Source organism: Chionomys nivalis, chromosome 7, assembly GCF_950005125.1.
Source record: "Chionomys nivalis chromosome 7, mChiNiv1.1, whole genome shotgun sequence".
Taxonomy (NCBI): domain Eukaryota; kingdom Metazoa; phylum Chordata; class Mammalia; order Rodentia; family Cricetidae; genus Chionomys; species Chionomys nivalis.
Window position 1 is genome coordinate 80,068,751 of NC_080092.1, and position 18,797 is coordinate 80,087,547.

General features: G+C 51.9%; 2 protein-coding genes across 2 annotated transcripts in view; both read right to left on the minus strand.

Moving 5' to 3' along the window:
* Krt15 (keratin 15) overlaps nt 1–3,738 on the minus strand; it is a 3,848-nt gene extending 110 nt beyond the window's left edge. The window contains exons 1-7 of the mRNA XM_057774549.1: nt 3,250–3,738; nt 2,368–2,450; nt 2,092–2,248; nt 1,511–1,672; nt 1,278–1,403; nt 889–1,109; nt 473–498 (exon numbers count right to left, since the gene is read on the minus strand). Of these exons, the coding sequence (XP_057630532.1) occupies nt 473–498; nt 889–1,109; nt 1,278–1,403; nt 1,511–1,672; nt 2,092–2,248; nt 2,368–2,450; nt 3,250–3,738 (1,264 nt within the window). The remainder of the gene's footprint in view (nt 1–472; nt 499–888; nt 1,110–1,277; nt 1,404–1,510; nt 1,673–2,091; nt 2,249–2,367; nt 2,451–3,249) is intronic.
* A 5,126-nt stretch (nt 3,739–8,864) lies between these two features.
* On the minus strand, nt 8,865–13,699 carry LOC130877276 (keratin, type I cytoskeletal 19). Its single transcript, XM_057774412.1, has 6 exons — nt 13,174–13,699; nt 10,362–10,444; nt 10,015–10,171; nt 9,562–9,723; nt 9,325–9,450; nt 8,865–9,199 (listed from the first exon to the last, which is right to left on the minus strand). Exons 1-6 carry the CDS (start codon nt 13,600–13,602, stop codon nt 8,945–8,947), a joined length of 1,212 nt encoding a protein of 403 aa, XP_057630395.1. The 5' UTR covers nt 13,603–13,699; the 3' UTR covers nt 8,865–8,944.
* Nucleotides 13,700–18,797: the final 5,098 nt, after the last annotated feature.

The window sequence follows — 18,797 nt, forward strand, 5'->3', positions numbered from 1 at the left end:
CTGCAGAAACAAAAAACAGGCTTCTGCATGGGGAACTTCCAGAAGCAGGCTTAGGCCCTGGGAAAATGAACAGTACCCCTGCAAAAAGCCACTGGTCAATCCCTCTGGAGCTGCCAGGAGGTCTGGTGAATTGCTTATCAGAGGTGAGAGCTGGTAACCTCAGGAAGGCCCAGCAGTGCATGTTATGGGGGATTTTAAGCTATGCACAAACAGGAGTTACAGTGTGTGTGTGGTCTCACACCCGCATGACGGTGAGACCAGGTAGAAAGGCAACCCCTGGTCAAAGCCTGCTCAGCCTGGAATGTTCTTAGGAACCTTCTCATCTCAGTCCCCCACGGAGTCCTTGGGGCAGGAGGTTATCCTGGAGCGGGCATACCCCCAACTTATTGGGACATATGTCTCTTCCTTCTTCCTCCCCGCCATGAGTAGAATGGTGCTCCCACCCACACCGAATGGTTTTACCCTCTCTCACCTTCCCTGACACCAATGCCGGCCATCCTGAAAGAGAAGGGACACTGGGTGTTAGCCAAGGAAGGAAACTCCGGTCTCCCTAAGGGAGCCCTCTCCACTCACACAACATGTGACTTTTCTAAGGGCTAGGGCATCCTGGGGGTCAGTCCCTCAGGCCTGCCATCCCAAACAGACAGACTGGGAGCTGTAGTCCTGTCATGTCCATCATTTACAGGCGAAGCACGGGTCCAGGGAGTGGAAGCGATGCACCGGAAGTAACAACCGAACAACCGAACACCAGAACAGAGACTCCAGGCTCCTTAGGTCTCTTTCCACTCAGTAAAGCACACCTTGGGATAGCCCTATTTCCTCTTCTGATGGCCCTGAACCCCAGCCTATCCATCCCCCTTCTTTCGCTCCCTGCACCTGTACACCTACTTAGCATCCTGGCCCTCAAGCAGGTTACGGTAGGTGGCAATCTCCTGCTCCAGTCGTGTCTTGATGTCCAGCAGCATGTTGTACTCCTGGTTCTGAGCTTCCATCTCGCAGCGGAGCTCGCTCAGTTGGGCCTCCAGGCTGCTAATGAGCCCCTGGATCTGTTGCAGCTGTGTGGCATAGCGGCACTCCACCTCTGCCAGAGAGTTCTCCAGCCCTGCTTTCTGGTGGGGCAACAGAGCCATAGACCCATCAGGTTAGAAGGCGGCTCACTGAAGGTAGAGGGGTAGGAAGGAGAGTCCGGAATGACAGGAATGTGTGGTAGGGGTGAGGCTTTACCAGCCTTGGAAGATGGGTTCATGTGTCACCCAACAGGGCCAGAGTGACCATACCATGCTGAGCTGAGACTGCAACTCGATCTCCAGCCCCTGCATGGTGCGTCTCAGGTCTGTGATCTCCGTCTTGCTGGTCTGGATCATTTCTGTATTGGAGGCTACCTCCTTGTTCAGCTCTTCAGTCTGCAAGTTACCCATGAGAAACATGAAGCTCATGGGCCTCCTTAGAGGCCCATAGAATCGGGAAGAGTGGGAGAGCAGAGTGGGGGAGGGAGGCAAGTCAGACCCACCTTACTGAAGAACCAAGCCTCTGCATCCCGGCGGTTTTTCTCTGCAATGGCCTCATACTGTTCCCTCATCTCAGCCAGCACGTGGGTCAGGTCCACCCCAGGTGCTGCATCCATCTCCACATTGACCTGGCCAGCCAGTTGACTGCTGAACTCTTTCATTTCCTGCAGGACGGGGCAGTGAGGGAGCAGGCAGGTGGACCATTTAAAGACAAGTCTATAAAACAGACCTAAGAATCTGGAGTCCTGCAGCTAACTCTGACTGTCTCTAACTCACAGTGAGACCTTAACACCACATATCACCCTATCCCTGTTCCCCATTGGGGCATGTGGACCCCTCAGCTCTGAAGATCTCTCTTGTTCTGGGTCCTGTGAAACAAGGACCTTCAGATAATAAGCCCATGAAGCAAACCAATCTGCAGTTCATACCTAGCCTGGCCTTGGGCCCAGATTACCAGAGAATAGTGCCCCCCTCTCTTCCACAGGGCCCCTGGGGTGCATTTCCGAAACACTAAGCCCTCAGCGGACTGAGACAAAAGACCTGCGGTCCTGCTCTTCTTCCCACCACCCTGCCCTGCTGTCACCTCCTCGTGGTTCTTCTTCAGGTAAGCCAGCTCCTCATTCAGTTGCTCAATCTGCATCTCCAGGTCGGTCCTGGCCAGGGTCAGCTCATCCAGCACCCTGCGCAGCCCATTGATGTCGGCCTCCACACTCTGACGCAGGGCCAGCTCATTTTCATACCTGGGGAATGGAAAGGTGCCAAAGTCAGGAAAGGTGAGGGGCCCGGGTTTCTGAGTCAGAGAGGAGAAAGGCTGGGTAGAGGGGGTGCCATAGACAGGGCTGTCGCCGTGGGAACACACTTGAGCCTGAAGTCATCCGCTGCCAGCCTGGCGTTGTCAATCTCCAGGATGACACGCGAGTTGTCGATGGTGGCAGCCAGTATCTGCAGGAGACAGAGAGTTGTACCTAAGAGCTGCTGCTTTTTCTGTCCTCTGCCCAAGTCCCCCTTTGCCAATCACTCCCCAGCTTCGCTTCCTGTGTGCTGCAGTTGTCCTGACCCATGCTACCTCTCTTGTGATAACTTCAAGGCATAGAAAACTAAGGAGGCAGCATTGCCTGGGATTGCCTGTGGGACGTGGCTAGCCAAGGCCATGCTGCAATGGTTACAGTTGGCTCTGTCCAGTAAGAGACACTATACCAGTGTCTTCTTGGGCACAGATCACAGTGGCTGCCTCCTACATGCCTTGACAGAGCTCTTCATCTCCAAAACACTGCAATCATTGAGAACTTGGACAGCAGCTAAGGAAAGCATTTACAACTAAGGAAAACAGTTCTAGTTAGCAAAAGGGAAAGTGAGGGGGCGGCACAGCCTGTTTTAAGTTCCCTGCTCTCTGAGATCCAACAATGCTTTCAGCAATAAAGATATCCTTGAGAATTGAAGCAGCAAACGGTTCTGGCACGTAGGACTCGTGAGGCTGCGCCTGAACCGCGTGCAGATTAAAAGTAAAAGCAATCGTTTACAATAACCCCTGTAAGTGTTCGTGGGGCGGGGAGAAGGAGTTGTTCTCTTTTGTTGCCCCCGTCTGCAGTCCCATGTATCAGAATCAGACGTGTGCCTTGAAAGCAGGTGGATCCCAGCCACACAGCAGGAAACGGCTTCTCCTAGCGGTAGTGTTGATCTTACAGATGTGTACAGCGTCCCAGCCGCCTGTTTCCCCTCTGTCTGACATAGGAGGACTTACTTTGTCCCGGATCTCTTCTATGGTCTTAAAGTAGTGGCTGTAGTCTCGCTCTGGACTGGCTGGGCTCTGCTTCTGGTACCAGTCTCGGATTTTCACCTCCAGCTCCGTGTTAGCCTGCTCCAGGGCACGTACTTTGTCCAGGTAGGATGCCAGGCGGTCATTGAGGTTCTGCATGGTGATCTTCTCATTGCCAGAAAGGAGACCTCCATCGCCACCACCAAAGTCACCAAAGCCACCACCAAAACCCCCACCGAAGGCTCCACCAAAACCGCTACCAGCACCACCACCAAAACCACAACTCATAGCGCCACCATATCCCCCTCCTGCCCCCGAGGAGACAAACCTAGCAGAAGAAGCAGAGATACTTCGGCTCCCACCTCCCCCATAGAGACTCCCTCCACCGAAGCTGCCTCCGCCAGCACGGAGAGAAGCCCCGCGGGTAGAGCCACCTCCAAATGTGGAAGAAGTTTGCAAGAATGTGGTAGCCATGGTCAGGCAGCCTGTGCCTTCGTGTCCTTTGCAAGCAGGAGAGACTCTAGCAGGAGCTCCTGAGCTGGACTGAAACCAGACTTCAGTGCTGTCGCCCCTAGCCTGGGACTCCTTATATACCCTTAGGAGGGGGTGGGGGCCTCGCCTCCTCCCCCTGAGTGGAGCCAACTCCTCTGCCTTCCAGACAAACACAGCTGCCTGCACACCTCCACAAGGCTCACTTGTGGGGAAGTTTTCTTTTCTTTTTTTTTTTTTTTCCTTAATGCAACAAAAGAGATGATTCAGAATTAATGGGGTTTTGCTCTAGGCCACATTTTAACACTTGGATTACAGGTTCATTTCTTACTCCAGGAAGAAGAGAGCTGCAAGAGCAAATCCTCAGCATAGCACAGCTCCCGAGGTTCTCTCGTGTCCCACCCTGTTAGAGCAGCTGGGTCAGCTCTGTCCCCCACAGCTAGCATCTGAGCCTCACCCTGAAGTAGACAGCTCCCTGCTCTCAGTTTCTCCCATCGCTGCTCTGTACTCCCTGATCAAAGGCCCTGTGCATGAGCCTTCAAGACATGGAAGTCCCTAGGAATGAGAACACAGGTGACCACAGGGCAGCCTGAGGATAGGGTCTTGAGTCAAGCTCCCACTAAGGTGACCAGAAAAGCCAGTCCCCATCCCTCTTTCCCATCCCTTGATGCCTGGGAATGTTCTCTCCTCTCGCTATCCCTTCCACCACTCCAATCTCAGAAGTCCCTCCTGCCTCTTCAGTTCCCCCCCAACTCATGGTCCTGGCTAGTTGACAAAAGCCCAGAAGGCTCAGGTTGACAGGAGTCTGATTGATAATCCTGTCACCTGCCAACTGCACATGTCACTAAACCTTTGCTTGCTCCCAAGACGCGTTGGGGCAAACCCCTGCAGATAAGACTCAGGCAGGTTCCAGAAAGCCCCCGCCTTCTCCAGCAAAAGACATGTCCCTGCTTAGCAGGGCCAGATTAACCCCCATTTGCCTTGTCAACTGCTGCCAACTGGGGAGGGGCTGAGTTAGAGGCTCTGCGTGCCTAAGTGCTGGGAGGAAGGCGGGGGCAGGGGGGGCTGGCAAGCAGGTGGAAGGCATCAGAGCTCAGAAGCCAAGGAATCAGTCCCATGGAATACCGAGGCCAAAAGGACAGGCACACACTCAAGAGGATCCTCTGTCACCGGCTCAATAGCGCTATTTCTCTAAGACGATGGCACTGTGGGTGGTGCTGCTCCTCATGGGGTCTGCCATACGGGGAGGTGAATAGGGGTCTGACCCGCCTTGGGCCTGTGTTTAAACCCCATTTCTATCAATGACTCCTGTGAACATGTCACTTTTTAAGGCTTAGCTTCTTTGTGATATAGGACAGTTTTATGGGACGTGTTGAGACTCAAGATTCCCATCCTGCCGCCCCCCCCCCGACTCCCCAAGTCATCCGTCGGAGGGGAGTGATGGCGGCAAGTCTGACACCTGAACCTCCTGAGAACCCTCCTCAGACTTGGAGCCTTTTCAGGCTCGGCCGCTCCAGCTAGCCATCAGATGACCCTTCTTTTGGCTGTAACAGGATAATCCTCTACTTCTGCCCCAGACTTTCAGGACTGACAAAGTACTTTTGTACCCACAATCCCCTCTAATCCCGTGACACAATGCACAACTGTAGCCCGAGTTTCAGAAGGGACAAAATTAAGACTCGAAGGGATGACGCTGTGAGCACAGGACGACCCACCTGAAAAGGGGGATTACCAGGACTCTGTCAGCCCTTTGATACCCCCACTCCCACCCACCCACCCAAGCAGAAAACTTTCCTGTTATCTGAACTGGGTTAAAAGAGCTACAGGCCCCAGGTAGAGGGCTCCCCGGCAGCTTCACAGCAAGCCAGGCATCTTGGGGCTGGCTCCAGACAGTATAGTGTTGTCTTATGGGTGGGAGGATATTGTCTTTTCCTTCCATAGAAAAATAATCAAACCAAGATCAGTCAGAGCTCATTAAAACCTCTGCAGACATGGCGGCCCCAGCAATTAACACAGAGAACAATTAATCTTCCATCACCCCCGGGGTGAGGGAGAACTGGACTCCAGCCAGCCTCTCTTCTGCTCCCTTACACCCCGCTAGCAGCCCTTGGGGAGACTTTCCTTACACTCTCTGGCCCAAGTCAGGAGTGACACCTGCCTTCTTCTCTGGCCTAATTCAAAAGAAAGTCTCTAATCTTGGGGCTGGAGAGATGGCTCAGTCAAAAGAGTATTCCCCCACGCAAGTATGAAGATCTGAGGCAGGATCCCCAGTCCCCATGTAAGAACCAGATACGGTGCTAAAGGTTTATTCCCCCCCCCCCCAGCACAGGGTTATAAACCCAGGGGGTAGGGGAAGGAGAAGTAGATCATTGAAGCTCACTGGCCAGCCAGTCCAGCCCAGTCAGTGAGCTCCTGTCTCAGAGAGCAACCCTCTCTCAAAAACCAAGAGGAAAGAAGAAAGGAAGGAAGAAATGAAGGGAGAGAGGAAGGCCCTGATCTCAGTCCCAGCAGCTACTGTAAGCACATATCTGGGTAAGGTTTGGAACGTCTTCATTAGCAGCCTGGGTAGATAGGTGCCTGTTTCTGGTCTTTGCCCACAGTAGCCAAACAGGTGTCTCTGGAACAGGGCCTCTCTCCTTGAGATGAGGTCACGCTGCCCACTGGGGTCTATCTCGGAGGTGACTTGGCCTCTCTGAGCCTGGATCGTGGTTCAAAATGGTTTGTCAGGGCCTGGCACCATAGTGAGCACATTAGCTCTCATCCCCACCTTCCCTGCCCTCTAGATCAGTTCCAGGGCTAGAGTAATCAATCAGCCTCTAACCTTAGAGTCCAGCCTTTCCATTTCTACCAGGCACATGGCTCTGTGCAATGATTCGGCCTCTTTCTAAGCTTCCATCTATGCCCGGGAAATGGAAATAGCTCCATACCTAGACGTGACTGATGCATAAACAGAGCAAGGTGACTGATGGGAAATGTGTTGCAAACTGGAGTAGCCATGATGATACCCACGATGGGAAGACCCAGCTCTACTGTCAGCCCCAGAACTCCCCATAAACAGCTCTGGGGCTGAGAGAGCAAAGCCTTTCCATCCTGCACACACAAAGAAAGGCTTCGTCCCACACCCCAAGCTGCATCCTCCTGTGCTGGTGACCCAGTCACCTGCCACACCTGTGTGGGCCCGCACCCCGCCCCACAGTCACATTCCAGGGTCCCCTGGGGCACAGGGAGGGTTTCTGTTTTGACAAGAGAAGCTTTCATAGGCAGGGACAAGGATCTCGGGGCAATCTGAGGCCGGGGTGCGGCCTGGCCTCTGTCACCAGTTCCAAAACCTCCTGCGAACGTACGTGATGGAAGGAGACTGAGGGTATTGTAAGGCAGAGAAGGAGGCCACGGGGGTGGGAAGAAAAAGAGAGAGCGGGGCTCTGGGACCACACTTTTATAATCAGTCTTATGATTTGGAAAAAGCTAAGGTACGGAGACCCATGGGGGAAAGAAAGAAATAGTGCCTTGTTCAGGCACGAGCAATCAACATTCAACTGTGTTTCCCTAAAAGGCCTCAGATGGGGTATTGAGTAAGACAGGGTCTTTCACTTGCCGTTGCCCTCCCCCCCACAGGCCCCTACCAACTGTCCTGAGAGCCGGCACCCTGCAACCAAAGCCTTGTTTCATGGGTCCCTTGTTTACCCTGAATTGACCTCAGCTCTTGGCAACTCAACTGTAAACCACAAGGTCACCATACCTACCCAGGGGTAGAGCTGAACCAGGAAGCTGTAGTTTTGTTCCTTTGTGAGCTCAGGGCGGGTTCCAGACACGGCAGGTTGGGGACCCAGGTGGGAGGTCTAGGTCACAGCCCAGACGCATATTCCAGGCTCTGGGCCCAGGTAGGAGTTGGTGAGTGTTAAGGGGCTTATGTGGGGCTGCTGCATAAGGAATGTGTTGGTACCTGCCCACAGACCTACACGGGCAAGGACACCCTCCCCAGCCTTGCTTTAAACAGTGTCAAAACCCCAAAGTCCCAGTGTGGGTTAAGTAATGTGTCAGGACAAAACACCTCGGGAGATCCCTATCCTGAGCCGTCACATGGAACAAGGCTAGGAGAAATGATGTCAGCTCTAAGAGACCACCTGGGTCACAGTGGCGGAGAACTGGACTGCTTTCATGCTAGCTCTGATTGTGTTGCATCGCTGTGTGTGTGGCCTCAACCAGAGGTTTAGCTTCTCCGAGCTCACTCCCTGCTGTATAAAGCGCAACTCATCCTACCTCTGGGGTTGTTTCTATTAACTGAACATAGTAGGTGTTCGGTCTGCATTCATTTCTTGCATACATCCCAACCCAAGGGAGTATAGTAGAAAGAAAACGAAGTCTGAGCCTGTTTCAATCGCGCTTGTGAGGCTGGAGTGAGGAGTCTGGCAGCAGAGTCACTTACTGAACAGCCATGAGGATCTGAGTTCAGACGCCCAGCACCCACCTGGAAAGCTGATGTGGGACCACAAGATGATTTTGTGGGTAAAGGCATGTGTCACCGAACCTGACAACCTGAGTTAGGTCCCTAGAACACATGTGGGTGGAAGGAGAGAGCTGACTCCTAACCTTCACATCCACACAGCGGCATGCTCGTGTGTGCACACCTACGTACACTACGTAAATAAGAAAGCAGGTGCACATCTGCAATCTCAACACAAGGGGGTGATTACAGAAGACAGCGAATGTTAACCTCTAGTCACACACACATACACACACATACACACACGCATACACACACACGCAAACACATACACACACACATACACACGCACACACACATACACACACACGCACACACACATACACACGCACATACCTCGCTTTTGTCATGTATTGTAGCGTTGACATATGCACCGACCACGGGGCCTCTCTAAGCCCTACTCTACCTCTCTTAAATGGAGACGAGACTGCTGTAAAGAGCAGGTTAGATACAAACCTGCACAAATGGGAATTACCATCCCCATAGCAGTGTGCTCTTGTCCCCACTCCCTATCCTGGGACAAGGTGGACGTGGTTCAGATAAAACAAGGGGCTAAGACACGACCCATCACTCCATGGGCTACAATAAGCAAAGCATCATTCTGCCCCCGGAGAATAGTTTTATTGACAAGTTATGCCCCTCCCCGGAGGAGTCTCACTGACAGCAGGGCCGGAGCCCAGGATGAGCTCAGATGGCCTTGGGGGTGGGCAGGTTGTTGTAGTGGGCTTCCTGTCCCTCAAGCAGGTTCCGGTAAGTGGCGATCTCCTGCTCCAACCTCGACTTGATGTCCATGAGCTGCTGATACTCCAGGTTCTGGCGCTCGGTGTCAGCGCGCACATCGCTCAACTGGGCTTCGATGCTGCTGATCACGCCCTGGATCTGTGCCAGCTGGGCTCCGTAGCGGGCCTCTGTCTCTGCCAGCGTGCCTTCCAGGGCAGCTTTCTGAGGGGAGGGAAAAGGGCCATGAGTCAGCAGAGGCAGGTTCCTGAACACAGGTACCGTCACCAGCCGAGCTACCCGAGGTTGAAAGGGCACAAGTGTGCGGCCCGTAGGGTGGAGACACATACCATGCTGAGTTGGGACTGCAGCTCAATCTCGAGACCCTGGAGGGTGCGTCGAAGGTCGGTGACTTCTGTCTTGCTCACCTGGAGCTGCTCAGTGTGGACAGCGACCTCCTTGGTCAGCTCCTCGGTCTGTAACAGGACAGGTCAAGGAAAAAATAAGCAACAAGGCCTATCATTGTGTGGGGGAGTCAGGGTCTCTTTTCTCACCAACCCTACAGGACACCACCATCCTCTACATACCCGAGTGATGAACAAGGCTTCAGCATCCTTCCGGTTCTTCTCAGCCATGACCTCATATTGACTTCTCATGTCACTCAGGATCTTGGCTAGGTCGACGCCTGGAGCAGAATCCACCTCCACACTGACCTGGCCACCCACCTGGCTCCTCAGGGCACTAATTTCCTGTAAAGACACCATAGAAGTGGGCATGTCAAGACCTGAACATGCTGGAGCTGGACCAGGTCACTCCCCCAGGCCCTGAGCCAGAGAGGGCTTGTTTTGGAGGTGCCGATCTAGGAGCCAACACTGGAGAGTAATGTGATGGTCATCATGCCCGGCTGGGACTGTGAGACAAATGGTCACAAGCCAGGACCATACTGATGATGTAAGAAATGAGGTCATGGTCGGTGAGTTCAAAATAATGATGTCTCTCAGCTCTAGGACATGGTGGACAGAAGGCCCCGCTCGACCCACCTCCTCATGGTTCTTCTTCAGGTAGGCCAGTTCCTCCTTCAGGCCCTCAATCTGCATCTCCAAGTCGGTCCTGGCCAGGGTCAGCTCATCCAGCACCCGGCGCAGGCCGTTGATGTCGGCCTCCACACTCAGACGCAAGGCCTGCTCCGTCTCAAACCTTTCGAAGGAAATAGTTACAGTCAGGCTAGTGCTGGCTCTGTGTCTCCATCAACTTCCACAGCGTTTAGGAGTCTGTGGGGGTTTGCTTCAATCCAATTCAAGTACGCTTCACTGAGCACTATAAAGGCCTGGGGTTGTTCCTAACCCACCACCCCGGCTTCTGAAGCTCCCAAAGCAGGGATACTTACTTGGTTCGGAAGTCATCTGCAGCCAGGCGGGCATTATCAATCTGCAGGACAATCTTGGAATTGTCAATGGTGGCACCAAGAATCTGGAAGGGAGGAGGCCGGAAGTTGGCACCAGTTTGGCAAACCAGTGTTACCTATCCACTTTCTTCCCAGAGAAGGAGGGAGGAATGAATGAATGGGTCCCACTCCCTAGACGCTACCCTCCAGCCTGTTCTCTGGGAGACTGGTCCACAGCCCCTTGAGCACACACTGCGCAAGAGATTGGATGAAGGGAGTCGGGCAAAGAGGCAAATCTGGAAAGACATGTCTAAGGCCTGTGCAGGTAAAACTTGAAGTGGTCTAAAAGGGACCTATAAACCTGAAGCAGTGAAGCCTTGAGAATCGCTTATCCCACAGGGCGGGGGTGGCGCACACCTTTAATCCCAGCACTTGGGAGGCAGAGGCAGGAGGATTGCCGTGAGTTCGAGGCCAGCCTGGTTTACAGAGCTAGCTCCAGGACAGCCAGGGTTACCCAGAAAAACCCTATCTCGAAGAAGAAGAAAAGGAAGAAGAGGAGGAGGAGGAGGAGGAGGAGGAGGAGGAGGAGGAGGAGGAGGAGGAGGAGGAGGAGGAGAAGGAGAGGAGGAGGAGGAGGAGGAGGAGGAGGAGGAGGAGGAGGAGGAGGAGGAGAAGAAGAAGAAGAAGAAGAAGAAGAAGAAGAAGAAGAAGAAGAAGAAGAAGAAGAAGAAGAAGAAGAAGAAGAAGAAGAAGAAGAAGAAGATATCCCATACTCAAAGCATATTCTGCCTTCCAGGGGGTTGGGTTGGGGTATCTTTCATTGATCATCTACAATGTGCCAGGCACCTTGGGTACCTTACCCTTCATAGTCACTCAGTCTCACTCCCACATCGGTACCACCCTGGTACAGAATTAGATATCCTGAGTTTCCCCAGTCTGAAGACTCTCTGATCTGAGGGGTTCATTCAAATCATCCAAGTCACCACTGATTTAAATACCTGGGCTCAGTGTTTTCAAAGATTAGGTCACGACCACTCATCGTGACATCATTTGCAGGATTTGTTGTTGTTTTATGTTTTGTTTTGTTTGATTTGGTTTCATCTGGCTTGACTTTTCCAAACAGAGTCTCACTATGTAGCTCTACTGGCATTAGCCTAATCATCCTCCTGCCTCTGCTTCCTAGTGCTGGGATTATAGGTGTAAGCCACCATAGCTACATTGGTTGGGGAGGGGACGGAGAGGGCGATGGCTGGAGAAAACAGCAGGATATGAAAATCAGAGGAGACCACAGCAGAGTAAAAATTGCTTCTAGCTGGCCGTGGCGGTGGTGCACGCCTCTAATCCCAGCACTCGGGAGACAGAGGCAGGAGAATCTCTGTGAGTTCAAGGCCAGCCTGGTCTACAGAGTGAATTCCAGGACAGCTAAGGTTGTTACACAGAGAAACCCTGTCTCAAATTAAAAAATGAGTTGCCTCCAGATACATCTGCTGTGGGCATGTGAACGGGGACAAGACGGGAGAAAAGGGGTGTTTGCTGCTTTGTTAAAAAACACTACTCTCACAAAGAATAAATAAAAAATAAAAGAAAAAGAAAACACTACTCTCGCTGTTTGATTGGTATCTCTAGCATCAGTGCCCAACACCATGCTGGGTTCACGCAGCACTGGAAAATGCTCTAGAGAACTGCATGATGGGATATCTAGGGGGAGGGAGCTGTTAAATGCTTCCCTGGTCTCTGGTACATTTCTTCAGGACTCAGCTCTTCCCTAGAAGGGAAGACCACGCCCCATCCTACAGGCCTGTGTTTCAGACAGACCTGGTTGCCTTCTCTGTACCTGGTACTTCAAGAGAGAGTCCACATAACCCCTCCCTGTCTCTCATTCACTAAAACAGTTTTTTTTTCTTTTCTCTTGTTTTGTTTCATGTTAGGGGTTTTCCTGTTTGTTTGTTTGTTTGTTTGTTTGTTTGTTTGGAACTTTTGTGGGGGGAGGGGGTTAGAGAGATTCACGTAGCCCTGACTTGTCTCAAGTTAGCACGCAGCCGCTAGCCCAGTGATTCTCAACCTGTGGGTCACGACATTTACATTTACTGTTCATAATAGTAGTAAAATTACAGTTATGAAGTAGCAACCAAAGTGATTTTATAGTTGGGGGTCAACACAACATGAGGAACCGTGCGTATTAAAGGGTCTCACATTAGAACTGTAGAAAACCTCTGCTCTAGCCCCTACCTCCCCGGTGCTGGGATTACAGGCCTGAGCTACCATGCCTGACTAGAAATTTTTTTGAGACGGGGGTTTTTCTATGCAGCCCCCAGCTCTTCCATTCTTCCCAGAGCTCCTTGTGAGCCTGGGTGGTCCTCTGGGCTGGAGAAGGGGGGGGAGGGCTGATGTGAAGAAAACCAGACGCACACTATTCAGAAAAGAATGCTGAAAACTCCCTGAAGAGGGTCGCTGGCTCAGTTGAACCAAGAATCCCACAGACTAATATCCCGGTCCCCAGCCGAGGCTATGGCTCGCAGCCTCCAGCTCTGGGCAGCCCACAGCTGTGTGGCATTGCTCTCTCTTTGGATATTCCTGACCCTCTCTCTAAAGCAGGTTCCCCACCACCCCTGAAGGCCCCACCCACTTACCTGTCCGTCTCGGCTTCTTCCACCCCCCCTCCACTCGAGTTCCAGGGTCCAGCCCAGCCTTTCTGCCCCACCCTGCCGGTTCTCCCACGAAGTTGTAACGGGTTTGCCCGCCCGCGGGCTGAGTTTCTGCCACTTCCCCGCCCAACCCCAGCAACTGCACCTCCCAGGGCCCCGCCGCTGCCCACCTTGTCGCGCAAGTCCTGGATGGTCTTGAAGTAGTGGCTGTAATCGCGGGAGGGTCCGGGCCCCTGTTTCTGGTACCAGTCGCGAATCTTCACCTCCAGCTCGCCGTTGGCCTGCTCCAGGGCGCGCACCTTGTCCAAGTAGGAGGCGAGGCGATCGTTGAGATTCTGCATGGTGACCTTTTCGTTGCCAGCCAGCAGCCCTTCGGACACAGCCAGAGTCCCACCGAAACTTCCGCCGTAGCCTCCGCCATAGTTCCCGGAGGACGAGGTCACGATACGGGTAGAGGACACGGACACACCGCGGCCGCCTGAACCCCCGTGGATGCTGGGTGCACGGAAGACACCCCCTGACCCAAAGCGCACAGAGCCGCCGCCCATTCCCCCGAAAGAAGAGGTGGCTGAGGACTGGCGATAGCTATAGGAAGTCATGGTGAGGAGGAAAACTGGAGCGAAGCGACAGGGGACGCAGGCCTAAGAGCAACTGACCGCAAGAGGAGTGGCAAGGCCCTCACCTGGGGCTTTTTATGCCCCAGGCGGGAGGGGGATGGAGTTGTTGCAGGGGCGGGTATCAGGAATTTCCAAGCTCCTGAGTACAAATATAGGCGCTCTCCCCATTGGTCAATTCCTGGCGACTCTGGCCCTACCTCTCCCCTCCCAAGAGCCAGAGGCCCCAGTCCTCCCCACAGCTGCCCCACCCCAGGCCACTCCAAGACAGAACGAACCCATTCTGACTCCTCAGCCCTGCACTACACAGGCTTAGACAACACTGACTTCCGGAATGACAGTATCACCGTGGCCCTTTAAGACCTCCAAGAATGTGACACCCGCAGGAATCACACCCCTTTGAGCCCCCCACTCAATAACTTCTTTAAAAGTGCCCCCTTTGGAATTATGCTAATAAATCCCTCCCTCCATGTGATCATTCTCTCTCTCTCTCTCTCTCTCTCTCTCTCTCTCTCTCTCTCTCTCTCTCTCTCACACACACACACACACACACACACCAAATTTTTATACACCACTGGAAAAAACAGCCTCTCAGAGTCCCCCTGGTGGCAGAGACCACCACCCCAATTCCCCATTAGTTCCCTCTTGACAAAGACAGATCCTGTTCCTTGACTGTCCGAGGCAAAGTTGCCCCACCCTGCTGTAGCCACACAAAACCGTAGGTGACAATAGATACAGCTTCAGGAAACACCAGGCTGCCAGAGTGGTTTCTGCACTGTGCTGGTGCTTAAATCTAACCTCCAACATGGTTAACCCAGCTCAGAAACTCAACTCTCACCCCCACGGGATCATCTCCCTACCCCAGTCTCAAGATGATGCATTTAGCAAGACCTTTGAGTGTCTTTAATATTCCCATGACGAGGACTCTGAGCCTGGCAGAGGCTGATGACTTGTGCATGAGGCTTTTGGCACCTGCCACCCAGAGAGAGAAATGGAATGGAGCCTGCCCTCCTTGGGCAGTTCTGGAGTCTTAAATGGTGTGTTCAAATGGGGGAGGATGAATGCAGAGGACCTCAGAAACCTCCTTAGAACAGAGGGGAAGGAGGAAGTGGACTAAAATCATCAACACAGAGTGGAGCATTTCCAGAACAGAAGGAGCCCTTCTCCACTCTTAGCCCCCAGTGCAACAATTCCAGACCCTTCTTGCTGGATCTCTTCCTTGGGCCAGGCTCCCTGATACATATTGTGGGGCTCCTCAACAGCTTCACCCCCGAGTTCCTGCCCACGCCATCTCACTAGTCCTTAGTAGTGTCCCCATGGTACCTTCTAGTTTTGTCAGAGTTGATTCTGTCTCAGGACAGAAATCCTGGGCCTCCTGAAAGGGGGGGTTAGGGAGATGGGGAGACAGGTCAGCCGCTCCCTGTCTCCAAGCCCAGTTAACTCCTGTGAAATGAAGAGTATTCAAAGCCAGTCCTCTCTTCTCCATAGTATCAGCTGGTCCTCAATGACTAAATAAAGAGCCGTTTCTCTAAAACCCAGCAAACTGCCTTCTCGTCACCATCTTCTCCAGGAAGAAGGCAGCAACAGCGTGTGCGCGCGCTCACACACACACACACACACAAGACACTATCATGGTCATACATGACTATAAATTAGGGAATCCATTGTAGAAGGGCCCTAGGGGGTCACGAAACAGGGTGTAACTGAATCTCCATAAAGGTTTTAGTGGCTAAGGTGAGCTGGCCACTGTGAGTCATTCCTTATCTGGCCTTGAGGAGGAGGTCTGCTTCCTGGGAGAGGTGAAGAAGGAGATTGGCCAGCTAGTTAGTTACTCTGCTTTATGCTCCCGGCACAGAGCATAGCAACCAGTATTTCCGCCTGACTGAGGGGTCTTGGGAAGGGGCTTTGTGTCCAGAAACAACAGTACCAGGAAGAGGTCTGTGCTCTGAGTTTCCTCGGCGTCTAAGGAGGTCTCTGTCCACTCCTGCCACAGTGACATTACCCTGGGTGCAATATTACAAAGCCTTTTCAGAACTCTTTGCAGCCTACAACAGCCCAGAGAAAAAGATTCTCTGCCCATCTTAAAGATAAGGAAACCACTCCATGTGAGGCAGTAACTGCCAGAGATCCACAACCAAGATTGTCCGGATTCCAACCTCTTGACCCCAGCCCCATACAACCTGGGATTCTGAGTGTGGGAGACTCTGCTCACCCTTCCAAGAGTGCACAGCCCACAAAGAACTCTCTAAGGTTCCAACAATCAGTCCCAGACTGGCCTGTGATCCTAGTCACTGAGGGCCCAACCAGAGAGAAGACCCTGCTCCCTCTCTCTGGTCTCAGCAGTGTCTAACCCAGAGCTAGTGGCTTGTGAAGAACTTAATCGGAGCACCTAGCAGGGAGTGAACACTCAAATGGTTTCATTTATTATTATTATTATTATTTTATTATATAAAATTATTAGTATTAAATAATATGTGGTTGTCATAATTATAATTACTAGTATTATTATCTAACTCTGTTTAATAGGACCATAGGCTCTTTTGTCCGGTGACTCTTAGCAGTAGCCCCAAATGACATGAAAGGCTGGTCCAACCCAAGAATGCTCAAAGAAAGGTGAGGAGGTATCTTACTTAGGTCACATGCTTACTAAGTCCTGGCTATCAGGTAGAGACCCTACATCTCCATCTGGGCATAGTCTAGAAGTCTCTTCCGCTGAGCAAAGACTTCTACGTCTCCCAGGAAAGCCATTAACGGTAGGGAACTTTCCTAATCCCTGAGAAAATGGGGAAAGGTTTGGGGGCTGCTGGGAGTGAGCGCACCCAAGTAGAAATAGCGTGTGATGACGGCAATGACCGCATGGTGACAAGATAATAATGAAGGTGACGATTATTGCGTGCCACTACTGTCCAGGGCCATTCTGCAAGAAACTGCATACACTATCTCAAGTAATCTGGAAATTTTTGTGCTATTGTCCCTATTTTATAGTCACAAAGCTGGGGCTCAAAAGCTAACAACTGAACCAAAGTCCCACGAATAAGAGGTGAACCTAGGCGTCAGGCACAGATCTTTAGCCCCCTAGAGCCACAGGACCAGCCATTATGGCTTTTTCTGATTTCACTGGGCAGAGGTCAAGGTGCTTTCCTCCACTGGCCTGGAATAAGACTTGTCCAGTTGAGGAGGTTGTAGTTTTGCCCACCGAGGTCCTCACTGTCCTTTCTGCTCCTGTACAGCCATTTGGTAAGTCACTGGAGCGTTGGAGCACAGTTCCTCCCCCAAGTTCAGCTTGGCAGAAGGGATAAACTCATGCTGGAGAGGAAAAAGGTAGAGTTGAGGAAAATTTCGCGAAGTCAGCCGCAGAATAAGTAAACAGCCCCGTTACCTAGGGGACAATCCTCTTCTCTGGAGACCATCAACCCTGAGCACTCAAGGTCCCTCTCACCCTGTCATTCACTGGACACGCATCTTCCCTTTCATCCACACCTGGCATGTTGCTAGGTTCTGAGATACAGGTGCAAACACAAGCTTTTCCTGTCACTAAGAGTCTGACGTACATAATGGGTTAGAGACAGAGACAGATGAGCTTTGAATGAAATGGTGGCCCACACCTGTGATACTAGCGCTCAAGACACTGAGGCAGGAAGATTGCTCTGTCTGAAGTCAGCTGGGCTATAATGAGATCTGGCTAAAAAAGGGAAAAAAAGGAAGGAGAAAGAAAAAAAGAGAAAGAGCAAATTGGATGTGTGCATCTAACATCAGCCCCTTCCTAAAGCCCTGAAGAGACAAGGATGCCTAAAGACAGCGAGAGCCTGCAGAAGATGAGTAATCTCAAAAACGGGAGCTGTAGTAGGAGAGGCTCCAAGACCTAAGGTGTAAGTAGAAAAAAGAGCAGGAAACCCAGAGGAGGTGGAGAATCCAGGAAACCAAATCTCTGAACGTTTCCATAAGTAACACTGGGCCCCCACTTAAACCCCATCCCCAATGAAAGAAGCCAGATGACCTCCTCTCTCCATCCCAGGAAAAGATGCAAGATTCACTCCCCCCCACCCCACACCCACACCCACCCACGCCGTCTGCAATGAATGCGAAGGGATGGTTGGTTGGGTGGTTCACTTCCTATTTTGAAGACAGGATCTCATGTAGCCCAGGCTGGCCTCTTCCTCACTGTGTAATCACAGAGGATCTTGAACTTCTGTTCCTGTTGCCTCCACTTTTCAGGTACTGAGATTTCAATCGGGCTGGAAAGGTGGCTCAGTCGTTCAAGGCCAGACTCACCACCAAAAGTATAAGAGATTTCAGGCATACGCCATTATACTTAGTTCTATGCAGTACTAGAAATCTAACACAGGGCCTGGTTCACCTTCAGCAATCGTTCTAGCAACTGAGCCACAGCCCCCAGTCAAAAATTGCAGAATTCCATCTCGTCAAGTGTTGGGAAAGTTGCAGGCTGGTGAGTTGCAGCAGCCATGTGACAGGTAACTTTTCGGGGGCCGCCGTTGTTAAAAACTCCCACAAACCACCTGCTCGAGTCTTTTTACTTGCCCCCAGATACTGCCCTGCGCTGTACTCAGGAAGACACACAAAAGGGAGAGTCTTTGAAGCCTGGTTGCAATCGTGAGAAGACAGAAACAATTGCAAGTGAGCAGACAGCTACGTACACAACATCTTGGGAGGAATGGGGGCGGAAATCAAATAGAATGAGTAATGTCAACATTCAGCGGCTCAGAAAACCCTAAGAACGGGTTGCTGCGTATAATAAACGCAGTGGGAGGCCATGGCACACGATATGATAAATGTGCCTTAGCATACGGCTGGAAGATGACTTTTTTCTGCAGGAGCAGATGAATACAGACGGAAGCATGTTGGCAAGGAGAAGTACAGACCGGCTGGAGAGGTTTCTTCAGGGAGACGCTGATTGGAGGGCAGAAGTCAAAATCCATCTGCGTGGTTTTCATTTTTGCAAGAATGTATCTGTGCAGTGTTTATTTATTTAAACTAAATATTGTCTCAGAAACACTGTCTAATTGACTTTTGGAGCTGGCTGTGTTCAGAGCTGCATTGGTAGAGTTTGCCATGCAAGCCTGAGACCCTGAGTTAGAACCTGTAGTGGTTGGAATGGGATGTCTTGTATAGTCTTGAGCATTTGAATACTTGGTCCCCAGCTGATGGTGCTGTTTCGGGGT

Bases quoted from the DNA above. Each gene is read 5' to 3' on its own strand.
- LOC130877276 (XM_057774412.1), bottom strand. From the start codon at position 13,602: ATGACTTCCTATAGCTATCGCCAGTCCTCAGCCACCTCTTCTTTCGGG. The intron at 9,724-10,014 runs GTGGGTCGAGCG...GTGTCTTTACAG, and splicing joins TGAAGAAGAACCATGAGGAG to GAAATTAGTGCCCTGAGGAG. The intron at 9,200-9,324 runs GTATGTGTCTCC...CCCTCCCCTCAG, and splicing joins TGCAGTCCCAACTCAGCATG to AAAGCTGCCCTGGAAGGCAC.